Here is a 25,688-nt window from a genome sequence, read left to right as displayed (position 1 = left end):
TACTAAAGGTAAAACCCTTCTTTTAAAATATTTACAAGCAGATTAACAATTTACTCTAGCCCACAAAATCATAATCTACATCTTAATCTGGGATACTTGGTATACCTTATCTTATCTTACTTTTATACTATAAATAAATAAAAAGAAAAATATTTGTTAAATTGTTAAAGATAAGAAATAATTACTCCTTAAGCTAAAAATATGAGCATATTTTTCTGATACTTATATCTGTGAGCATATTTAATTTTATTTTATTTATATATATTTATTTTCCTACACTGAATTAAACTAGTTAATGTCAAAGCCCGGCCATAGTTTCCACTGTTTCACAAGGGCCCACGCTGCGTATGAGTTATGTCTGCAGAGCATTGCCCTTGACGGGGACGCCAACAAGTTGCGGGTTGTGCCAGCGAGGGTCGCTCCATCAGGTGGCTGGGCGTAGGAAACGCTTTTATGAATGAATCCGGTGGCAACATGTTCGAGGCTGAATGCAACCTGTTCAAGCGGTTGGCGCGATGATTTGACTTCGCCGCGTTGGATTTTTGAAATCAGTTGCTAGAACTCGAGGTGCCGCAACGGTTGAAAAACGCGGAAAATCGAATTTCCCAGTTCGCGAATGAAGCTCGCAGTGAAAAACAGAGATTGACGTTTGCTAAACGGGGCAAAGTGAAGCTTCTAAGTGAGTGGCAAAGGGCAAATTAAAGCCAAAGTGTAGCAAATGTAAAGTATTTGCAGAATCAAAGTGAAAGTTTAAGGAATTTCTTCAATCGAAGTCCAATTTTTTGGAATTTGGTTCATACAAAGTGAACTGTCTTAAATATTATCCTGCAATTTACTACAAAAATCTGAGTGTGCATTTATTTTGTGAAAAATATTAACCCTAAATCATCGTCTCAAATAAGCAACGAAAAATTCTTTCAAAATTAAAAAGGCAAGTTTTGTAAAGCAAAGGGTGTACATTTAATTTTAAATTAATTAACTCAAGCATACAAGAATTCAAGAGTCAACTAATTAAAATAATGGCTTTAAGAGGGTAAAAGTTTTTCACTCTTCGAAGAGTCTGGCTTTCATTATAATTAAGTGGAGCTGGCAGCCACAACATTACACTTAATTAAAAATAATTTATTTGCATAAAAACAGAATTAAAATCGACCAAATCAATTTATTTGGCCAAATCAAGTGGAATAAGTCGACAAATATAGATTGTGAGGGTCTATAAAAATTGCAATAAAATTAAATAATTTTTAATCAGATCAAAACGCATAAATTAAGCTTCGAGGGTGTTGGTGTGTTCGTGGTGTATCTATGCGGTGAACCCAGGGCAATAATCAAAATGGCATCAAGTGCTCAAGAGCTCATGAAAGCTGTGTGATGTTAAGCAAACAGCGGATTGTGCAAACATCGCGCATTCAGATACAGATCCAGATACATAATGAAGTATGCGGATACTCCAGATACGCCAGAATTCTGACAGGGTTCGGGGGTGCAGCTGCCAAAAAATTAATGACATGTTGATATTTAAGCTAACAACACAAGCAGTCAGCCAGTGGAGTTCACTGTACAGTGCTCCTGCGCCCCGTGTATTTCCCCCATATTTAAAGAAGCGGCCCAACTGTGCAAACACCGCAGCTTCGGCTTCAGCTTCTGCTTAGACAAAAGCCCGAAAAGTGTCTAAATAAATGTGAAATATGTGAATACAAACAGAAACTCAAACTCGAACTCGAGTATTAGCCAAGCTGAATGCAAATATTCCGCCAACAACTGGCAAAAGTAGTGTGTGCGTGAAAACTTTTTGGGACACTGTGCCTTCATGAAGGAATTTTCCTTAGGACTTGCCGAGAGAAGAATGGATCCAACGCTATGGTTTCTGGGCAGTTTATGGACTCGCCAAGTAATTACAAAGTAGCCCCGTAAGAATAACGGAAAACTGCTTCAGGAATTAATCCAATCTATGTGAATGGGCAAAGTTTGGCGAAAAAACAACGCTGAAAAAGATGAACTGTAAAAGCAAGTCGACTAAAATGCCGTCCATTTGCAGAAAACTTTGCTTGTACCGAGAAACTTTGGACAATAATCAAAAGAGTAGTGAGTTTCAAGTGAATGACACAAAAGGAGAAATAATATCGAGATCAACCGCGTTTTATTGTCTGTAGATGTCAGCAGCGTTACGTATACGCCGTGTTGGCTAAAAGCGAATAAAGCTGCATTTCTCAGATTTTTTTAATTGGATGCTGCAAACAATGTCGGAGAAATTGCAAATATATTTGATATTTTTTTATTTACTTTCCTTTTGAATAAAGCAATATGCAGTTGATGCAGCAACTGAAAAAGGCTCCATTTGCACAAAAGATAAAAACCTTGATGATGGTAAATTTGTTGTCTTGCATCAATTAAATTCAACCACTGGAATAACTCATTGAAGCAAAAACTGTGCTCTCTTTGGATACCGATATGCGAAAAGGTATCAATTATGGCATTGTCTAGACTCTAGACGGTTTGGACAGGGATTATACTTCAGCATGTGTGTGTTTTTTGCATGGCTTTTACTGCAGGAATGCAAATCAATCAAAGCCTAAAAAAGTTTTCGCCTCCAGCTGCTCATCTGTCGTCGCTCCATGGATTAATATTCAGATCCCGGGTACATGGCACAGATGTGATTTTCAGCACTTTTTGGGACCCCAGCCACACCGAGCCCCGACTGCTTGCTGATCAATCAAATGCGCATTTGTGTATTAATCGCGTTGATTAAAAGCGCGCGATGGAAAGTTCACATTGAGATACATATGCGGGCCGAGGCAATCAGATACAAATTGCTTTAGTGACACCGTGCCGAGCAGGTCAGGAGCCATTAATCTGGTTTGCACACAGACAATTAGCAATGAAAGCCAGTAGATATTGTAAATATCTATATGCTTAGATACGAGCAGGTTCAAATTAATGGGCCCGATTGCCGGCAATTGATCTGCAGCAATTGAGTAGAAATGGGAGGCTTTCAAAAATGCTGCCGGACACGAGTTCCGCTCACTCGAAGCCCCTTGAATTGGGTTTATTGGCGGGAGAACGCAATAAAAAATGAGCCAAACCAAGCGTCCAATTTAATTTATGTTCATAAATTAATTTGGAAAATGAAATTTTATGGAATTTCACTTTGAACCCACCACAGTGCACACACAAAACAGGCACTGCCGGCATGGGCAAAGTCGACTTCCTAAGGCGAAGGCACTCGCACCCGTCTATCTATTCAAACTTAATCGTAAAACCCCAAGTACTTGTACTCGTACTCGCACTCGTACTCGTATTCTGGGGCGCCTTCGAGGGCTGCGGATAATTGCAGCCGGGTAATTGCAAGTGCTCGGGTCAACTGCATTTATTATGGAATTGTTACTGCTCCGAGTGCTGTCATTATTGTGAGGCAATCCAGAGCCAATCAACTAGAATTGGTCACCTGAGCTACTGCAATATCCAAGGTGCTTCCCCTCCTAATGATCTTGAGCGTCTTTGAAGAGTTAAATTTCATTCCGAATAAAAATAATTTAATGTAGCTACAGTTTTATTTAAGCCTTGACAAGAGAGCCTTTCGGGCCAATGCACAATTGCGGGCTGTCGGCACAGGTAAAAGCGTTTTAATGTCAATGGCAATTTAAAGTGGTAAATGGCCTTTATGCTCGGTCAGCATTCAAATTAAACAATAAAATTTTTAAGCTGTATACACACAGAGAACGCTCTTGTGTCAAATGAGTATTCTCTACAAATGGATTTTTAAAAGGATTCACCTCACCGGAGATACCTGCTGAATTCCAGTACCCATTCTAGTCGGTTGTCTGGCTAGTATATATGTATATATTGAATTGCACCTAAGCAATCAATATATTCGACTTTGTCCCGGCCCCGGGCTAAATTATTTTCCTGCAAACCAATAAAATAAACAAGACAGCTGAGGGAAAGACTTTGGCTTCGCGGCAAGCAAATCATTTTACGACGAAACAAATTAATTGAAAATGGGCTTCACTTAAGGCCAACATTGTAGGGAAATAATGGGTATGAACTGACTGAAGCACATTTAAATCTTAATTTAATTGCCGCTGAGCGAGGCATTCTGATGTCTACTCGAATTTTAAATAGAATGTGTAAAAAGCTTTACCTGAATTCCAAGAAGATTCTGGGGGAATCTGTAGGAATCTGGGGCTTCTTTTGAACTTTTTATAGGACTTAAAGTCCTTTGGCATGTGCCGATAAGGTTGAATGGCTTATCACCGCCCAAGGGCAACTTAGGGAATCTCTTATTTCAATCTCTTTTAATCAACATCAAAACGCTTCTGACTAAAACCGTATAAATAGAATGTTTTGTTAGGCATTAAATTACACTACACTTTAAGCTCTCAATGATTGAATTTACTTAGCTTAAACAATTAATTCAAATTACAACGATTTCCAGGAAAATAATTAATTATTCTCCAGGAAATCGGTATACTTTTAAATGAAATAAATTTGAGAGAAACTTGACAGTTCATTAATTAGATTTGTCTTCCACTTTACTTGCAGTTTAATCTCAACCAAATATTATGTTGACGCCTGATGCAAGGATACCCAAGGTAAAATGCACCTGAGGTCATTCGCCTAAGGGTTTACATCAAGATGTAAGCGAAATTCACTTGAACGGAACCGTCCAAACTGAGTGAATCCGCCAATTGACAAGAGAAACTACTCAAAATGGAGGCCGAGTGGGCCTTCGATGACACGTTGTCGCCCGCCTTCGACCGCCTGCCCTCTGTGCCGAACTCCTCGATGGATGTGGAGGCTGACAATGAGGTGGCCTTGGGCAACTGGTCGGCCATGGGCAACTTCACCCGCCTCGTGGCCGCCGCCGCTCCCGAAATAGCCAATTTTACACTCAACATGCTGGACTTGGGCGTGGGCCTAGCCACGGATGTGTCCAACCTGAGCGTGGCCACCACGCCTCTGCCCGCCTATGCGATCGCCAACAGCTCCTCGCTGGCGCACACCAACAGCCGGCATGAAGCGCCGCCAATGGCGGAACAGGTGCCGGAGCATGTGATGGACCACGCTCCCCAGCTTTCACGTTCCGGATTAATGAAGGTCTATGTCCTGGCTGTGATGGCGCTGTTCTCGCTGCTGGGCAACCTGCTGACCATTTGGAACATTTACAAGACCCGCATCTCGCGGCGGAACTCGCGGCACACCTGGAGCGCCATCTATTCACTGATGTTTCACCTGTCCATCGCCGATGTGCTGGTCACTTGGTTCTGCATAATCGGCGAGGCCGCCTGGTGCTACACGGTCCAGTGGCTGGCCAACGAGCTCACCTGCAAGCTGGTGAAGCTTTTTCAAATGTTCAGCCTTTATCTCAGCACTTACGTCCTGGTTCTAATTGGCGTGGATCGATGGATAGCGGTCAAGTACCCAATGAAGTCTCTCAACATGGCCAAGAGGTGTCACCGGCTGCTCGGTGGCACCTACATTCTGTCGCTGGTGCTCAGCTTGCCACAGGTAAGAGGATAATGCTGTCGAGGTGGGAAAAAATATATTAAAGAATAACTCCTTCTCATATATGGTATATGTCTTTTATTTTATTTATTTTTCATTCTTTTCATTTGTATTTAATTTAGTAACTGTAACTTTTGATTTAAAATATGCAGTAGAATTTTCTTTAAGCAGAAGCATTGATTTTGAATATGGAAAAGAATTGCCTCGAACTAAAATTAATTATTTATAACATCCATAAGAATTTTCTTGTAAGGCAAAAAGTCCTGGCATGTTTGACATAAAAAACATCTATTCCTGACATCTATGCCCCCTTTGCCAGCTCTTAAGTCGCTTTATTTATGTCTAGTCTCTATTTTAAGTGAATTTTTTGCCCCTGTAAAACGAGTTGCCTTCGGGGCAGCATTAAAGCGTCTGACGCTGGGTTTCTTCCAAGAAACAACCGAGGCACGAAGGCATTCCGCGTCAAAGAAGTTTTGAGCCAAGTGTCGGAGGATGGCACAGGGCAGGCCTGTGAAAATAATCTGGCCCACTTGCAGTCACTTACTGAGGGCGTCCCATTACGCTAAGTTAAATCCGGGGCTCAGCCGGCAAGGAGGACCGAAAAGAAAAGGAAAAACTCCAGCCAGCCACTCGGGGTACTGATGAAGTTGAAGTAATATGTTTACTTTATAACACGTATACGCCCCGTGGCCGGGCGTAAATAGTCTTGAGCGGAAAAAAGCGAAAGAATGTGTGTGCTGACATTTAAAATGATTGCCGCTCGCACAATAAGTGTGCACTAAATGTGGCTTTAGGCCGCTGCCACGCCCACGCACACGTGTCCGCCCCCGGTGGATGGGATGTTTCAGGATCGGGATTTGAATTGGGATTGGGTTAGGATAGCCAATCGAATTCCGGCCAACAATGGGTTTTTTTCGGGGGGTCCCAGAAAAAAAATAGAAACAGACACAAAAACAGAAAAAGGTTCTGTCGGGAAGTGTGCGTCTGCCTGACGACAGACATTCATATTCCCCGCGATTCATTGTGTGCAGATAGGCTGAGTGATATATTCGCTCGACTCGGCGGATAAGGCCGAATGGGACTACATTAATGGGAATCCCTACGCTTTGTTCTAGGAATCGGCTGCAGCTTTCCGGCACATTTATTGTATAATGTATGCCGCGTGTCCCCGATTACACACTCGATCCGTTGGCCTTGATTTATGGCCAAGGGCGAGGTGTCCTGGTGGCCCCTCCATTCATCAGATTAACTCGGGTGCCGTGCCGACTGTTGCTTCGAGGACCTCGAGTTCTGCTTCGAAGGTGGCTAATTAGCAGAATACCACTTAAAAGTTGCCATGGAGCCGGCAACTAATTTAGTTTGATTGAAAAGTGTGAAGTGCCTGTCCCAAGAGGCCATAAACTCTGCTCTCTTTGTGACCAGGCTCGGCATCAGGATTCAGGATTCAATGTACAGTATTCAGGAAAATCTTGTTTTGCCTTACCATAAAAGGAAGTAGGCACAAAGGCTTGACCTTCTGCCTCTCCAGTTCCTACCTTAGAGATCCCGAAACAGACAAGAGCTAAGCCCTGGCGGCAAAGGTGTAAAAAGAAGGGCTGATTGCCTGTTGAATGGAAAGTTTTCCTTGGTTTTTCTCACCTGACTTATGCAACTCTCTGGCACTTTTGGTTAATCCCTCTGGCTTCGCTCCCAAAGGTGTGCTATAAATTAACGCATTTAATTAGGAGAATTAACCACATTGCCGCAAATTTACGCGAGCCGTGTTTTTCTTTATCAGAGCAATATATTGCATGAAATAATAATTCCCGGACGAGATTAGGTGTGAGTGTAGGTGGCTTCGGGAGCGTGTGCGTGCCAGCTTGTCAAAGTGTCTGACTTGTTTAAATGCCACGAAAAATGTTAAGTCTAATTACATTTTTATGTTTCTGTTCCTCCACACGCCCGCCCCATTATTTTGGCAGATTTTGAAGTGGGTTTAGGTCACCGACGCTGACTTCTAGATGCTCGAAGTTCAGTCCCCAGTCCTCAGACACTTTCAGAAAACAATAATAATAATAAAATGGACATAATGTATTGGCTTGCATTTTAAAATAGGCCCAGAAAGACTTTGCCAACTGTCACGCTAATCCTAAATATTTTATTTGCCCCGCACAACAGCTATTATGATATTGCGGGCGGAATTCCATTCCATTTTTAGAATGTCCAACGATATTGCTACATAATTAAAGGGCCACTGTCACCCAATTAATAGGAACTTTGCAATCATTATGCCAATTTTTATGGTCCACTTTTCGCCACCCCGAGTTGGCTGCGTTCCGGGGAAACTTTCTTCATTTCGTTTCCTTTTATTGAACATGCGACATAAAATTTATGCGGCTTACAGACGTGACGGCCACCACAGGGCCAGAGTCAAAGCCAGTGCCAGAGCGGCCAGAATCATCCGAAACAATTTTCCGGACAACTTTTCTGCTGTCACACGTCCTCGTCCTCGCTTCCGTCCGAACAGCACCCAGCACATGTTGGTTAGCAGCCACATCGAATCCAATATGAGACGCGCCGCTGAGCTCGTTGGTTTCAAATAAAAAAGCAAAATGAAAATTTACTTCTGCTGCCAATAAACAACAAATGTTTTGAACAGCATTTATTTGGCTCCCGTTTAAACGCAGAGGAGTCCTTCCAGAAGGACTGAAAGTGTGAGGGCTCACAAACATTTCCGCGAAACAAATAATACCCACGACGTGAAGTCGAAGCGGCACAATGGAAATTCGGCAACATAATAGAGTCAGAGTTAGTCCTGGCAGAGTAGCAGAGTGTCAAGGCTATTCAAGGTATTATTATGAACGTTGAGTGTGAGAGCGATTGTATTGTAACTCAATTACCACTGTCGGTTGAGAGAAATTACAAATTTCTCAGAGTCAATTAAAAGTTGATGGGAATTGGGGACATGCGGTGGATATATTGCCTTTTTCTGTTGAATAGGGACCGGTTTACATGTATTTTATGAAAAATTAATCGAAAGGTGAAAGAAATTCCATATTTACATCGATGGGTTTGCAATAACTTTGTGGTAAATAATGCTATTTGTGCTTAAACTTCTTTCTGATCGAGGAAAATAAATAGTTTATTTGGCTACATAAATAATTCATGAATTGTTAATTCAGTTCTTCCCAACTCGATTTAAATAAGCATTCAGAGTTGCACATGAATTCGAATTTAATTAAACAGCATCCCAATTAAGTCTGAAATGGCATCATTTGCACTTTTGGCCTAGCAATAAATGCATTACAGGAGCAGGAAAGTGTACACCTGTTATATCATTTTCGCAAGGCCTTTTGTGCAAACTTTTTCGGGTGCAACGTGCAACTTTTCCAAGAAAACAATTTGGAACTTGCTAAAATGCTTGTGGGTAATTATTTTAGACTCAAATGCTGAAACAATTGTCAGCTTTTAAGACTCCTTGTTGAAGATTGTCCAAACAGAGCGGGGGAAAATGAAGTTTTTGGGTAAAGTTTCGAGTGTTTAATTAAACGCCACGAGCATCTGTGTTCTATCTTGGTTTCGGGTCAGGAATACATATTGTTCTATACCTTAAATTAGAGTATCTTAAGCTTTATGCGGTGGCCTGTCTTGTTTTGGAAGTTGTAAGTGTGAGAAATTAATAAAAATCAACCATTATATGATTATCCGCTCGTCGTTGGCTCTCAGAGTTTCTCGTAGTTTTACTACGTCGCTTAGTTGTGCGTGGAAAGTTAGCCCATTTCCCATTTTCTGCACCCTCCCTACCATTTTCTCCATTTGGGTCAGCTGTGTCAACACAGCGGCTGACAAGAAAGCCATAAAAAGCTCAAATAAAAAGACTTTTAGCGTATTAGTTATGCGCTGACACATCCATCCTTGGGTCTATGAGTCGCCAGTTCGGCTTTATCAGCGCCTGCCAGACCCCGAAACCCTCCTGGGGCGGATTCCTTGGGGACGTCCTGCATCGGCAGGTAGAGAGTAGCAACTTTCTAGTAAATTGAACGCACAGGATGTTCCAACAATGGAGAAATATGGTTCCTGTGAACCGAATACACAGTTCCCGAAAACGTTCCCTCAATTACGGCCATATTCAGAGTCGACAATGGATAATGGCGCAGGCCAAAAAGGCCTTTCTCAGTCATAACTGAGGTCCTTTTGCCACTCCACCGCCATTTCCAGCCGCGTGGCAGGATCAAAGCGTCGTTTTGTGTCAGCAATTTGTAACTACGGGTCGCATGTGGATTTCCATACGTACATGTCTGTATTTACTTCCGTACTCTTTGATGCAGCCAGTGATGTGAATTGTTTCCTAGGTACAACGTTCGAGTACTTCACTCACGTTACCTAGGTACAAAACGATTAAATACATTTCAAGTGAATGAACACGACTAATGTGTCATGTATTTGTGAAAATATCTTAGGGTGTCAATGAAAAACAACAAGTGTTGGTGATAAAATAAATAAATATTATTTTTTAATGTTTTAAAAAGAGTTCAAAACTCATGTTAAATTATAAATCATTCAATTTATTTACATTGAATTTGGCACATCAAACATTTAATTAAATATTTTTAGTTAAACTTTTCAAAGAAATTCAAATCCTTAGTGATGTTCGTAACTGCTAAATATTTCAGCGTCTTACCAGAAAAGTAAAAATAATTGAGAATAATATTTATTTTTCTTATATTGTACCTTACACATTTCTGCAAGTTCCTTAAATGAATATTAATTTGTGTTGGAGCATATGTATGTATCTTTGGCAACTATTCCCAATTTACGTCTGACCTTTTACTCGTTTCTCTCCTTCGCCGCGACGCTGCCTCCTTTGATGTTGACGAATGACGCCTGAAGTTCTTTATCTTTCACGTGGCACGTGGCCCCTTCGTTGAGGAGTTCTACCAGTGCGTAACCCACGGATTCTACACGGCGGACTGGCAGGAGCAGATGTACGCGACCTTCACGCTGGTCTTCACCTTTCTGCTGCCACTTTGCATACTCTTTGGCACCTACATGTCCACTTTTCGGACCATTTCCAGTGAGTTTCAAATAATAATACGTTTCTGAGGAACCACCATATATATTACCACTCCCCCGCATTTCTACAGGCAGCGAGAAGATGTTCCAGGGATCAAAGTTGGCCAACTACTCCACGGCCAAGCTGCCCACGCAAACGAACCGCCAGCGGCTGATACACAAGGCCAAGATGAAGTCGCTACGCATCTCGGTGGTGATCATCATAGCGTTCCTCATCTGCTGGACGCCCTACTACGTCATGATGATTATGTTCATGTTCCTCAATCCCGACAAAAGGGTGAGTCTCTGGCGTGGGTGTGAGCAAGAGTTGGTTTTCAAGGGTTTCGTTCCGTATTTCGGGCCAGAAATTTCCGGCGTAGTGAATGACAAGCAAAAAGCGATTCCTGGTATCGCCTATATGCGAAGGCACATCAATCAGCAGTCGATTTGTCAGTTTATTCCAACGGATCGGGATCGGGTTGCGGTGGTGTCAAAAGAGAAGCCTTTGTTGTTCCGTCCAATATTTACGGCCTGTGGCACTCCTGTCTCTGCTCTTCTGTTCTGTGCGAGGCGAGAACGGGAATAGAAGCACCCGGCTTAGTCGCAGATGGCAAATCCGTTTAGGGCCACAATCTTTTCCACGCTTTCCAAACGACTCCGGCGCACATAAAAATGATTTCTTATGCTCAATTTTTAATTAATCGTTACGGCACCCGACCGGCCTTTCGTAATTTTTCCTTCTTTCTTAACGGCGCCAGCGGACACGGCGTCCCAACTTTGATGACTTGCCAGAGATTGCCCGTAAAATCTGGCTCCTGTGTAGGAGGTGGCATCTTAAGGTGCCTCCCACGCGAGCAGGAATTACCACAAGCAGGAGCTCGGTTAACCGCAGCTCAAATATCCTGTAAAGCCTAACGGGAATGGCTTTTCAGTTAAAGTATTTTCTGATTTATAAATTGTTTGCATTTTATGGCTTGTTGGGGTATTGCTAAATATTGCTTAAACAAATTAATAGTTAGATTTAAATTAATATTAATGACTTCTTCAGGCAGATTGTTCTATATCTTTAATTTTGCATGCTTAAAAAAATTTTAATATTGCAAGTAAACAATCATATTCATATGTTTACACCTGCTGGTATTCCATGTTGGGATTGCATTTTAGAACACAAAGTGCAGTAATGAATATATTTATATATATTGTTTACACAATAATGCATTTTGTATAAAGTTTACTTCCGACTGCGGGTAATCCTGGTCAAAAAACTTGGATGCCCAAAGTGCACAAAAGGATTTATTTAATCCCGGACCAAGGAAAACACCTTTAGGCCGAGGGTATCCTTTGGCAACAAGGACACGGGTCAGCCGCAAAACGCCCACAATGTGCTCACTCAAACATAAACAAGCACCACAAAAGGGTCTGAATGGGGAAATTAATTTGAATTTTCCGCATTGCTTGCAGCTGGGCGACGATCTGCAGGATGCCATCTTCTTCTTTGGTATGTCCAACAGCCTGGTCAACCCGCTCATCTACGGCGCCTTCCACCTGTGTCCTGGCAAGGGCGGCAAATCCGGCGGCGGTGGCGGCAACAACAACGCCTACAGCCTAAACAGGTGAGTGGCAAAACATGGTAATAAAGTGGAGTTCTTAAAAGGAATCATCAAAAGAGTTTTAAAATACAAAAGCTGTAATTTCAATGGTTAAGTTGTTGTTCATTCATTTCTGTAAGAAAAGGTGTCTTAATATAATATAATATATTCTGTATAAGAAAGAAAACATATATTTAACAGAAATCATAAAAGAGTAATTAAAACAGTCATTTAAAAAAACATAATATTATTTTTTCTTAAGAGTAATCGTACTTTAAATGACACATTCTTAAGCAAAGTTAACCTTTATTTGGGGCTCCCTTTTATAAAATTCAAAAGTATTCATTTTAAATTAACTTTAAAGTATTTATAAGCAATTATACTCACTTTTAGAAAGTATAATTACTTACGTTCAAAAACTATTTATAATTATATTCGTATAATTGCAACAAATCAACGTAATTACTCACCCCAAACTACCAGTGTAAATGTATTTATTATATACTTTCAGGCCTTTAAAGTATTATTTTGAAACCCCTTGAGAATTAAAGAATACATCCCAAATTGATAAGATTTTATGTTTGAACTGATCTGTTTATTATTTTAAAACTACTAAAATTATACAAAACTAATTGGCAATACGCAACTGATATTATATTCTTTTTCTGGTTATTTTTTTCGCCCACCTTCATCCTCCATTCCACGTCCCGGTCTCCCCCAAAAATCTCGTTCCCTACCCCGTTCCCGTCTCCTAGGGGCGATTCGCAACGCACTCCCTCAATGCTAACGGCGGTGACGCAGGTGGACGGAACCGGGGGCAGTTCCCGGCAAATGCGTGCCTTTCGCCAGCAGAGCTACTACCGCAGCTCTAGCAACGGCACCGGCGGAGGCGCAGTAGGAGGCACTGCCTTCAAGGAGCAAGTTGGCCTTCTGCATGTGGGTCCAGGCACGGGTCCATCCGGCGGCTCAGTCTCTCTTCCAGGCGGCAGCAGTGGTCCCACGCCGCAGCTGATGCGTAAGGGCTCCGCCCTTCTGGCCCGGCATCCCAGCTGCCTGAGAGAGCAGGAGAACCAGCAGCAACAGCGGCTCCTGCTGCAGAACCAGCCCTCAACACTGGTCCTCAGCTACGACAGCCATCGGGGAGGAGTGGGCGTGGGCGTGGCCCATGCCGGGCTGTTGGACAACAACGAGCGGGTGTCAAGCGTGTGAGAGCAGCTGGCGATGGCGGCAACAATGGATGCAGCGGCGGATGCAGCGGACGCAGCGGATATGGTGAAGGTGGACACCGATGCCTGCTCCTGCTGCCATTGCCTGAGCAGGGAGCTGGTGCGACGGCAGCTAGAACTCCAAGAGCTTCCAGTGCAGTAAGAGGCGACTGCTAGCCAAGAGTGAGAGATGTGAGGGGGATCCTGGCCAGCGGGAACCGAGTGAAGGCGTCGATGATCTGATCACCGGGGCGTGCAACTTGTGCTTAGTTAATGCTAATCGAGAGTTAAGTCTTCAAACACAATGGGTGTGCTTAGGCGTAGCGTAGGATTAGACTTAGATCGTACAAAATGGTTGCCCACCAATGGGGGTAACTCCTGGTCAAAAAGGCCTGAATTTTAAGGCAAGTAACACTAAAACTGTGTTATGTTTTTAATATACTAAATAAATCAGCTAGTTTTTGATAATTAAAATCTGTGTATTCCTTCATAACCTTTAACTAAAGTGTTTAAAGTAAAGATCAATATCAATAAATGAATTAATTCCCAAACTAGTTGAACAAAGTTGCAAAAAGTAAATTCAATTTCAATTAAATTGTCCATTTTGCATTTATTAACTTGCAAATTAAGTCAGCAATACAACAAATGAGTTCCTCTCAATTGCTGGGCAACTTTGTAAGGTTAATTAAAACCAAATGTCAGTTTAACGTTTTGTTTTATCTACTCTCCCCTAAGTTACACAAAATTTATTGTCCCACTTGAGTGTATAAACAGCCAAAAACAGGGTAAACATTAAATTTGTAAATAATATAATTTAACTCTTTATGTGGTTGCCACAATTTAAACTAAGAGAACGATTCTTCAGAAATGTTAAATGTATTTTTAAGAATATTGGAATAAAAAAGAAAATCCTTAGCCTTAGACTTTTACAATTAAGAAGAAACCATTTTACATCTGAGTGTTTCATTTAATTTAAGAAACTTGCCCTCAGTAGTTCCAAGATCTGTCACTCATCCCCCCAGTCATATTCATACTTTATAATTGGGTTTTTTGGAATTTGAAGTGACCTTTAATTACTTTTCATGGAATTGTAGCTCTTCCGCTGCATGTAAGTGTCAGTCTCCCAACATATTCAATGATTTTCCACCCACAACTGGAATTATCCCTTGAAACACACAAGTTACAGTGAAACACCACAATTCAATTTGGGCAAAAAGTCCCTCGGCATGAAAGGATAACGCCGCTGCCAATTCGAATTTCGGTGGCCAGTGGACGGTGGAGTCGGGAGCCTACACATGTATGCCATTAGTGGAAGCCCCTGCACATTATGGGAATCCGCCGCAGGGACGTTCAAATTTCCACAATGCCGCATGTTTATGTTTATGCTCATCTATCCCACATCCGCAATTCCACTTCCCGTTTGCATATTCATGCGCCCTCCCTCACTTTGCTGCGTACTTATGTATAAATAATCTGTGTCAAATTTGTATAGTTTATTTTTTAATAAAACCCGAATGATCCTTGCGAAACTTTACGAGCCAACTTTTACGCGCCACGCACAGCTCAACACGTTGATGAACTAGCTGCCTGTACGGCTCCTGCGGCGGCCCGCTAAGCGTGTACCCCATAAATCCTACGGGGCTCACGTCCACCCCGAGCCGAGTATATTACAAAATTTTATGGGCGGCGCAGGCGGAGGTTGCCCATCAGGATAGGCAATAGCCGGGGACACTTGCCAGTATTCAGCTCCCCCGAAAAAACTCACTCTTCTGGCAAAGTTCATGCAAAACATTATTTGCGAACGGCGAACAATGCGCCCGAAAATGCGCCACGCAGTCTGAATTTGAAAGCTGCGCCGGAAACAGGAACCCAATTACCACAGATAATGAAAGATGGACTCCAGTGGGGCCGGAGACTGACCCGATCCTCTGGTTGGATTGCCCCCCGTTCAATTATGCGCCGTCAGAAGAGCAAAAAACTCATTGCCACACGGAAAACATTTTTAAAATCAATATTTTTTTAAATTTAAAAAGCGGTTTTTTAATATATATTTAGATAAGTCTCCTAAATTGATGATAAAATGGGAAATTATCACTAAAAGGTTTGATTAAATTAAAAATAAAATATATCAATCCTTGACATTTTATACATTTTCCAGCTGTAAAATAGAAAATTTAAAGGTAGTGGTTCTTTCAATGTCTCCGGCCTTGCAATACTTGAACAGCATTTGTTTTCAGTGCTCCATTCAACTTTTGATTGCTAGATTCTCCTTCAGGTTGCTCTGCTGACCAACTGCCAAAGTTTAGAGCCAGCGTCCGGACTGCGGACCGGTCCATTCCAAAATGTAAATGCCGAACTGAAATTTTCTACGAATGCGTATTTTATTTTAAGTACACATTCCACAACCAACAAAGCAATTCGGCGGCCGAGGACGACGAAAAGGCACTTAACGAGCGGGTCGAGGTCCAGAAATTAAAAGCATTCCGTTAGGCTCCTCCGTTTTATTGGGAATAAAAGGTTGAATTCGAGGGCCGCGCAATAACGGCAATCGTAAAACGGAAGACATGTACATAACATATAGTACATCCTATCCTGGAGGCTCCGCATCCGTGTAAGTATCTGGCTTAGGCCGATGTGTAGACAAGACATCAAGACATCGTTACAACAATTATACAAATTTATGGACCAATTCCTGGGGCCATTATCAACATGACGCAAACTTGGCTCATTCGCTGACCTACATTTCACGAGACATCCATTCAAGCGTGGAGCGATAAAGTCGCCTGACACATCAAAACAGCAACATTAGCATTGAAGCCACCACATTAGAAGTATAGTCTATTGTTGTACTGCATAAATCCATAGAATAACTATTAGGGAATATCAAGTGGCATGTGTGGTGCCTGAATTTGGTACAGATACTTGAGCTTCAAGTTTGAAAGTTATGAAAATAAATAAAGGAAATTTTAAGGCAAACTTTAGGTGGCTAAGCTTGATTGTGAAGAGACTTTGCCTGGTGGGATTAATTATTAGATAACATATATTTAAAATCCAAATTTTGCGAAATTTATAAGAATATGTTGCCAGGACATTCCTGGCTAGCAGCATGTTGAGCAACAATGCTGCCAACGCATCTCTATGTAAGACTTAGATTCCAAGTTGCAAAGGTTTATTAGTCACAAACACTTAATTGTTTGCTTAATAACTAACTTCTCTATAATTTCCTAAAAAGAACATTTGAAAAACACATTCGCACAGGACTAAATATTATTTATATGCTTTTGTCCTACAGAAATTCATTGATATGCTTTTCCCCTCTATTGTGCCAAAGTTTTGAAAGAAACATGTCATGTTCTCATCTTATTTAGTAGATTTAGCTCTTATTTCATTTCAGGAATTTAAAGGATCTGTTTCTTAGTGGGAAGACTAAGTTTGAGATATCTAGAAGCTGAATTCGAACCATTAACATTATGAAAGTGACACCTAAACTTATGTGCACAAATTAATGTTTTAAGACTTAAAGCTGTTAACTCCGAGCTCTTGAGTTTGTACATCAACTTTAAACAAAGATAATACAAAACACAGTTTAAACTTCGGTTCAATTAAGTTAAACTTATTAAGGAAGACTTTATCCAGTAAACCCTAAATCTGCTGAGGAAAAGAATGTTTAGTTTTGTGATACCTCTATACAAATCTTTAATTTAGAAATGTCCCTTAAAAACCATAGATATCAATTAAACTCACTGCTTAATCATCAAATGTAAATGCATTTCTTCCGGGGATTTCTCTTATTGTTTCACTTTAACAAGATTTAACTTAAGATTTAGACTTTTTGGGGTGGCTAGAGCCGGCAAACCTGGTCTCTACCTCGTGCTGACCACCGCCTCCTTCCGCGCGGCGTCCTGCAACAGCTGCGTGTCCACCTCGTCGCCCGGCAGCTGCACATACCGCACCACGGAGCCGCGGATGAAGCAGTTCTTCACGCTGAGCATGTGCGGGTATTTGTCCGGATCCGTGACACTAATGTCCGTTAGTTTGATGTTCAGATACTGGTCCACCGAGTGCAGGGTGCCGCATATGCTACAGAAGGACATATAAAACAGAATCTTAAGTTTGCCGGCAAAAACACGCGTTGCGAGGCGGTTAACAATCGTTGCTTACCTCAGGTCGTTCTTGAGTTCCACGACTACCTCTTTGCCCACCAGTGACTTGAAGAACGAATAGAACAGCTTTAGAGGGCAAAAATATATGTAATTGGCTTATAATTTCTCCAAAAAACAGAAATCTTACCATTGTTATTGTTAGTTTTGAACAGTGTGGCCAAATAAAAAGTAGTCTCTCTTCCTTAAAAATCTCAATCCGCACTTGAGGCTTTTGGGCACACTAGAGCGCTGAAAACGCTGAACGAAAAGTCTGGCATCGCTGCATAAACGGAAACATGGGCAGCACTGTTCGCTCATGAACGAAAACATGGGCAGCACTGGGGCGCATGAACGAAAAGTCTGGCAGCACTGTACGAGCGACCAGCGATGCCAGACTTTTAGTTCATGAGCGACCAAAAGTACCAGACCGCGCGTAACTAAATTCAAATTACCTTTCAAAAAATACGGAAATACTTTAATTCTTTAAATAAATATTTATCTATATTTTTATATGATAATTTTTGGACATATCATTGCTTAAAAAATGCACAACTTCGCCAAAAATTCAACAATTTCAACTCAAAAAGCATTTCTATGCTAGTTTATTCTAGCTTAAAAAATCTGCATAAAAAATTTTAAAATGTAAGAAATCAAAATTTATTCAATTTTTGAGATTTTTAACGATGTAACCCCTTATCAAATTTTGAAAAAATTGAAAATTTTTTTTTTCTTCCTGACATGTCTAGAAAGATTCTCCTGCTAATTCTGATCAAGAATATATAAGGTTTGCAGGGTGGGAAATGACTCCTTCACTGCTTTTCAAGCTTCTGACTGAAATTATAATACCCTGCAGGGCTATAAAAATCGGATCACTATATAACATAACTGCCATAGAAACGATCCGTTGATGTAAAGTGTAAATCTAAAAATCTAAAATTGTAAATATTTCGCTTTTAGATTTATAAACATATAAATTACCCATTTTATCGAAAAACTTTACTTACTTTTCGTTGCTCCAAAACCATTTCAGACAGAATATATCAAGTGGATTCGGTTAAGATGTATATTTTTGGGGGAACAGATTAAATTGCACTTGCTAATACAATTATTGACTTTAAATTACATTTAATAACAATTTTCTCGGGGATTAAAACTATTTACAAACAAAAGGGGCACATTGACTGCGTTACTGGTCATTCTACGCTCTCTGCCTCTCTAGAGTCTAGACTAACAACAAAATGTTTTGCCACGCCCTCAAATTGCCAAGAATCTTAAAATTTCAATTAGCTTAAAAAAATCACATTTCATGTATCTTGTATCTTGTATCTTATATCTTCTATCTTGTGTATCCAACTTAATGACACGCCGCCGCTGAGCTACGTAAAGTGACAGCTGCCGATCGGAGCCTGCTTCTCTAACGCTAATAAATTCGTCGCTACTCCTCGACCCAAGTCTGCTCCAATCCCGCCCAGCGCCACGCCTAGTGCTCCGAGCTGAAGTACGAGTTCTGCATGAGATACAGCTTGTCGATGGGATTGATCAGGCTGTTGTTCAGGTTGGCCAGCATGTCGTGGGGATTCGAGTGCGAGTGCGAGTGCTGGTTGCCGGAGGAGCTGGTGGACTGCAGCTCCAGGTTGTTCAGCGACAGCGAGTCCGCGTCATCGTCCAGCTGGTCAAAGTTGCTCCCGTCCAGCGAGAGATCTGAGCTGCAGAAGCTATCGTTCGAGTTGGCCGGATAATCTGCAAGGAGAAAATCAGTTAAGAAAGGTTCTAAAAGTCTTGTTGTAGGTTCCACTTACCATCCGGTGAGAAGGGCAAGTTGGGATTTAGCGGCTGGCTGGCAAAGTTGCTGTCCAATCCCCCCAAATATCCCGAGCTGTCGCCGCCCAGTTCCTGTTTGACGCACTTGTCCTCCTTGTCGGTTGATTCCTTGTCATCGGTGGCACTGGAGTTGCCAGTGCCACGGCCGCCAGAGCCGCCGCCGGAGGAGCCACCATTCTGCTTGGCCTTGCGCTGGATCTTCTTCATCTTGGCCCGTTGATTTTGGAACCACACCTGCACCACGCGCACCGACAGCCCCGTGTCCTTGGCCAGAGCCTCGCGCACCTTGCGGCAGGGCTTGGGCGACTGGTCAAAGGAGGCCTTGAACTGTTTGCGCTGCTGCGAGGTGAGGATAGTGCGCGGCCGCTTGGGACCCCGCCGTCCATCGCGAGGCCTCAGCAGATCCTCCTCGTCCAGGCCAACAAAGCCGCAGTGCTGGGCCGCTGCCGCCGCCAGGAACATCTCCTTCTCGAGGTCATGGCGATAGCAGAAGAGCTGGCCGTCACGCAGCAGGAACTGCTCGCCCTTCTGCAGAGGCAGGCGGCAGGCATAACACACGAAGCAGGGCAGGTGGAAGACAAAGTTGGGAATCGGACGCATCACCAGCTCCTGGGGCAGGATGGCGTGGCAGCAGGAGGCGCACTTGACGCCAAACAGCCGATCGTAGTCCATCTTGCAGTAGAGCTTCGAGTTGCGCACATAGCAGGTGTGGTGGAGCTGCATGCCGCAGTAGCAGCAGGCCAGGCACTGCTCATGCCAGTTGGCCTCGCCCACGTTCATCAGGAAGCGGTCGTGGATCTTCTGGCCGCAGCCTTCGCACAGCTCGAAGTTTTTCTCGCACTTGATGTGGCCCACTTCTGAAAATGACAGAAAAGAATGATGGTAAGTCTCTAAAGGAATGGAAAATATCCCTCTAAAAGGGATATATTTAAAAAAAAAAATCCTTAAATTACTAATTAAAAAATATTACAAAATATTCATAGACTTTAAGCTTTGCCAGCTTTATTGTAGTTATTTTATAAAGGTTTTCCCTGCTGTTCAGACTTCTTTTACGCGCTGTTCCCTTCCCCCTTTGCTAGCCAGTGATGGGCGTACGTGGCGTATACGTGCTGGCAGCACATGTCGCTCTGAAATTATCATGACATGTGCTGCCGATGGCGCCAGGACCTCGCTGACAATCGAATCGTGTGAAAATGCTTGAACGTCTTTGCCGTTTTTCCGCTCGATGTTTCGCCGTTTTGGGGGGGGGAAAATCAGAAAGAAACTGTTGAGGGAAAAAATTATCTGTCGCCGGGCTGCAACAGCTTGTATTGAAAGCTTGTTGATGCGTAATTGAAACGTAAAGTTTTCTGTATTTGTTCGATATCAGCGGAAAGCATCTGCCCCGCTCACCTTTTTATGCTTATATCTATATCCAGCGACAATGGCTCAATTGATTTTTGACTGCGCCACTGAGTTTAAACTCCTGCTAAGGATACACCATTAGTTGGACTCGTTTTCTCCCAAAAAGGAGGAGGAGGCATCAACTAATCCTCCCTCCGTAGAGGCGCTCTTGAAACTGTAAACCAGTCATAAAAAGTAGTACCCGAAAACACAACAAAAGCTGCCTGGCAGAGCAGTAAACATAAAAAATATATGACGACCGCCACGAAAAATGTATGGAAGCATTTGAAAAATGAGCAGCCAGTCGGGGAAAGTGGAAAGCGGAGGGAAATGGGAAAGGGAAAAGGGGGAAAGGCAGTGGCAGTGGCGGTGGAGTGGAGTGTTATATTATATGGCTGTGGCTCAGTGGCAGAAAAATGTGCATGATTTATGGTTGGCACAATGGTGCTGCCATAGCCGCCATATCTATGCAGATGTGCGTGTGGTATATAGCACGGATATGGCCAACAGGGATATAAGGCAGTGCAGCGAAAAGTTGACATTGTCCTCGGGCATTTTTTCTGGCCTCCTATACCATCGCATCCTTGCCTATCCTCCCATTGTGCAGTGTATCCGTGTCCAATCGCATTTTTCTAGCAACGAAACAAAAATCGAGCATGATTCATTCGATAAAGCCCCCGGAGGCAGCAGCGTTTTGAATTTGGCCGCTTTTTTTTTAAGCTTTGAACATCGATATTGTGACGGCTTTCGTTTGTGTAATCTAATCGAAATTTATGGCATTTCGCTGCAGTTTTATGAATGCTTTTTTTGTCTGCTCTGAGTGTGTGCCTTTTGTTTTTGCGGCGTTTCTGCATTGTTTCAGCTATCAAAGGACGGTGAGTGCCACTCGTTTTTTCGGGAAGAACCTCTATACAATCCTGGCGCAAATCTTGTCGAGAAAATCAACAAACATCGGGCGCAAACAGTTTGAACAAGTGCGACACACTCATGTCAAATACATAGATTAAACAGCAGATAATTCCAAAATCAACTCGACGATAAACACAGAAAAATATATAGAGCCCACCTAATAGACGACAGCGTCGAAAGTGTCCTCGGCCTTATCGGTGATAAAGGGGCTTATCTGTGGCCCCTCGATTGCCCCACTATATGGTGCATTTATTGACACATTGACAGGCAGGCGGAGGGCTATGGAGATAAATCGGGAGACGGCACAGACAGCCGAGCTCCAACTCCCGGCATTAATTCGGGCTAACTGCCAACAGGAGTCCGGGTACGGTCCACGTGCCACGCGGATTTTGGCAGCAGTTTGCCCCTTTTGACAGACAGCTCATAATGGGACAGCTTTAATTACGACTGACAACGCGGCCTTTAAAACTTGGAGGTGATATAAATACAGGGAAGAAAATTTGAATATTTATTTCTCATAATAAAAATAGTTTTTTTTTGTATTTAATATGAAATATAATTTCAAACACAGATATTTGTTTTTAAGGATTAGCGAAAATCCCTTTGAAGATAATTAATATTTGGTGAGAGGATTGAAACTCTTAATTTCATGAATATTGAACCTTTTTCAGATATTTTATACTCTTCTAAAATATTCTATAATCGTTTCAATATAAAGAATTCTCATATGGATTTATTTTAGAAAGCTAAAAGAAATCCTAGTTAAACTAAAACAAAAATATGAAAACAATACAGAAATACAAATCTATTTGCGAATATACTTAATTTATTTAATTTTCTCCCGCAGTTCTTAGTTGTCCATCATTTACCCCTTAAAATTTTCTCTTTGTGCACCTGGATCTCAGCGCCAAAGTGACATAGAGCTATGCATATGGCGCATACTTCCGCCGCATACTCGCACACAGGCAGTGGCACCTGGAATACCTGCAGATGGGCAAAGTTGAAGCCACCGCAGAAGCCAGATATGTATGCTGATACGCTCGGTGGAATACCTGACACTGAGTGTGCTCATTTCCGTGGTCTGCCCTCCAGTCTCTCCACTCCCCAGGCTCTTGGCCCCCCACCCCCAATCACCAGACCGACCTCGCCCGTTCGGAAATTCCTCGACCTCTCTGGGCTTTATAGTTGAAGCCAAAGTGTGGGCCACTGATAGCTGATAGTAGCTTAGGAGTTGGGTTCACGGAGGCGGAAACGGAAACTATTTGCTGCCATTTCGGCAAATGGCAAATGGCAGAATGCAGGCATTAATAGAAATTTGATAGGCAAAAAGAGCAATTGGTGGAGCTGAGAGCCCCTAGACCCGGGTAAAAAAGCCAAAACACAATCCACTTAGCCTCGGACGATGTCTGGTCCGCATATGCATATGCATCGCATCACACATTGTTTGCACACTTGGCATTTCGGAGGGAAATTTGCAAAAGTTTTCCCAACAACACTTTCGGTGCAGCTCGGCTGAAAAGTGTTGCCTATTTTGAGGCTCTCGTGCGTATGTGTGCGCTAGTGTGTGTGTGTTAGCCTGGATGCCAACGCAAGTGAGGGGGCGTGTGAGTGCCAGGATGTGGCCTGCCTTAATAGCCTTTTATTGGCCAAGCCACGCCCCCTGGGGATGTCAGCCAGGTTCATTGTCAAAATTATTTTGTGGTCAACTTGCGTTCATACTTCTGGAAATACTTTTGGCCGGGCTGTCGCACACACACATCCGCACGCAGCCCGCAAAACTATTCCAAAAACAGTATCAGATATTCATAATTTGTTTGCCCGACACTGTCAATATTCGTTTAAGCCCGAAATTCATATTTGCCCGGCTTTATTTGATTTTATTTGCCTGGCCTCAAAGAGCGGCAAACAAATTGAAAACATTGCCGGTTTGTTTTGTAAATCTTTCTCTGGTTATTAATTTCGAAAAACATTGCTCTGCTGCTTTATGGCATCAATCAAGTGCCAAAGCAAACATTGGCTCTATTTAAATAAGGAAATAATACGATGCGTATTCGTTATTAACTTTTGCATTAAAAAAGGCTGTGTTACAAAGGACTTGTAGTCGAAAATAAATTGATTTTACTTTAGGCATTTTTAAAAAAATTGCAAATAATTGTTTATTTAGCTGAGATTGAAATGCTATAAAACAACTTAAAATTTATTAAAGCAAATAGAAGTTATGTTAAAAAAAAGTAATTTTAATGTATGAACCAACTGATGCAGTATTATTTTTCAATCTTAAGTTTTTAATGAATTCTAAAATTAAAACAAAATGCATACTACATTTATGATCTTCTTCAAACTTGAAACCAAAATAATAGATTTGAGTTTTAATTATATTAGTTTAAATAACATATTAAAGATTTCATATGAAAATAAAATCAAATTACGAACAAATTCAATAAAATTCAGCATTAAAATAATTTCTATAAAAAAGACCAACGATTTCCGATTTTTCGAAAACAAAACTAACAATATAAAAAAACCGAAAAATAAACACTCTAACCTTTTCTTAAAAAATAAATAAAGGCAATTAAAAATGTTCTTTAAGTTAGCAAGCAAGAAGACCTATTTGCAATCTAAAAAATAAAACAGTTTAAATCACAATGCATTAAAAATTATTCTTTAAACAAAATCAACGAAACACATATTTCCCGAGAAATAAGCATTCCGTCAGCGCCCCAAAAGACCAAGAAAATCACACGTAAGCTGCTGTTGTTGGGGAGCCCTTGTCCGGAAAACTTTAGCCCCAAAGTATTGCCCACCTGGACAGACAACGGAGGAGGAAAAGCTTATTGGGACTCCGGGCCGCAGGCCGGGCACACGCAACTATGCCAAAAACGAAAAGCGTGAAAACCCCAGAGACGAAACGAGCCGGTAAATGCCTCGACTGCCGGTGAAAAATACTTTTGGAACATACCTGTGCGTCCACTGCAATCGGCAGACAATTTCGATGCTGCTGCTGCGTTGGCCGTTGCTGCAGCAGCTCCGCATCCGTTTCTGCCTCCATTTCCATTTCCATTGCCATTTCCGCTTCCTGTTGCCACTGGAGCCGGTGTGGCCGCAACTGCTCCGCCTAATTGCGAGGTGGCGACTGAGGGAGCTGTTGCCGACGATGGAGCTGCCCCAACTGAGCCAGCAGCTGCCCCAGAGCCAGCAGCAGCAGCAGCAGCGGCCGCAGCAGCAGCAGCAACAGCAGCAGCTGTTAATGAGTTGCAGGCGGAGTTGAGGTTGCTGTTGTTGTTGTTATTGTTGTTGCTGCTGAGGGGGCTGTGTCCTGGACTGTGTCCTGTGGGCGTGGGGCAGCTGTTAATTGGCACTGGCGTGGTCGAAGCTGTGTGATGTAGCTGCCCCGTTAATGAAGCCGTTGCCATTGTGGGACTGTTGTTGCCGGAAATGCTCGTGGGTAAATTGCTGTTGCCATTGCTATTGCTATTGGCCAGGTGCAAGGTATTGCCACCGCCAGCGTGGCTGGGATTGTCCAGGAAACGGGCACCGCCATGGTTCTGCTGGAGCGAGTACAAGCCGCCACCGACTGGATTCAGATTCGTGGGCATTGGGTAGAACTCCAGCATCTTATACACTTGGCAGCACTCTATTTTTCTATGTCAGTTTCTATGCTCAGCACACGCGACACTCACGAAAAACGAGTCGAGTCTTTGGGTGTTTTTTGATTCAGAGTTTGAGGATTCTTCGCTTTCATCCGAGGACAACCAGCCGCGTTCGCTGTCAGTTGGCGTGTGATCGAACAATCAGCGAAATCAAAGCATTTCACTTTGCCTTGGCTTTGGCTTTGGGACCAAAAAAAAAAAAAATCCCAGCTGAAATATACCCCCGCACACTCGCAAATATACACTCGCACACACACACCCCTAGTGCGCCTGCGCCTGTTTACAAAAGCAACGGAGCAACAACTGCCGCGGTGCCGCTCCTGCTGCACGTGACGGGCATGGCCAGGGGTGGGACCCCGGTCCCGGTGCAAGGGTTGCATGCGCCCCCCTGAGCAACCCCCGCTCTCTCGGCCGGCCAGAGCGCGCATGTCTCAAGTGATTATTAGCAGCGAG

General features: G+C 42.6%; 3 protein-coding genes across 3 annotated transcripts; 1 reads left to right on the top strand and 2 right to left on the bottom strand.

The window, feature by feature from the left end:
- Positions 1 to 565: 565 nt before the first annotated feature.
- On the top strand, positions 566 to 14,245 carry CrzR (corazonin receptor). Its single transcript, XM_017178842.3, has 6 exons — positions 566 to 931; positions 4,543 to 5,508; positions 10,375 to 10,558; positions 10,629 to 10,834; positions 11,998 to 12,149; positions 12,881 to 14,245. Exons 2-6 carry the CDS (start codon positions 4,711 to 4,713, stop codon positions 13,332 to 13,334), a joined length of 1,794 nt encoding a protein of 597 aa, XP_017034331.1. The 5' UTR covers positions 566 to 931; positions 4,543 to 4,710; the 3' UTR covers positions 13,335 to 14,245.
- Positions 14,246 to 17,077: 2,832 nt separating this feature from the next.
- On the bottom strand, positions 17,078 to 17,713 carry LOC108083012 (U6 snRNA-associated Sm-like protein LSm2). Its single transcript, XM_017178638.3, has 3 exons — positions 17,621 to 17,713; positions 17,492 to 17,559; positions 17,078 to 17,410 (listed from the first exon to the last, which is right to left on the bottom strand). The coding sequence occupies exons 1-3, from the start codon at positions 17,621 to 17,623 to the stop codon at positions 17,194 to 17,196; spliced, it is 288 nt and encodes a 95-aa protein (XP_017034127.1). The 5' UTR covers positions 17,624 to 17,713; the 3' UTR covers positions 17,078 to 17,193.
- Positions 17,714 to 18,521: 808 nt separating this feature from the next.
- Lmx1a (LIM homeobox transcription factor 1 alpha) lies at positions 18,522 to 25,336 on the bottom strand. Its single transcript, XM_017178629.3, has 3 exons — positions 24,545 to 25,336; positions 19,272 to 20,150; positions 18,522 to 19,212 (listed from the first exon to the last, which is right to left on the bottom strand). The coding sequence occupies exons 1-3, from the start codon at positions 25,197 to 25,199 to the stop codon at positions 18,953 to 18,955; spliced, it is 1,794 nt and encodes a 597-aa protein (XP_017034118.1). The 5' UTR covers positions 25,200 to 25,336; the 3' UTR covers positions 18,522 to 18,952.
- Between the last annotated feature and the right edge of the window lie 352 nt (positions 25,337 to 25,688).

Source organism: Drosophila kikkawai, chromosome 3L, assembly GCF_030179895.1.
Source record: "Drosophila kikkawai strain 14028-0561.14 chromosome 3L, DkikHiC1v2, whole genome shotgun sequence".
Classification (NCBI taxonomy): Eukaryota; Metazoa; Arthropoda; class Insecta; order Diptera; family Drosophilidae; genus Drosophila; species Drosophila kikkawai.
Note: the sequence above shows the minus strand (reverse complement) of the source record. Positions and strands in the feature narration are given on the sequence as shown.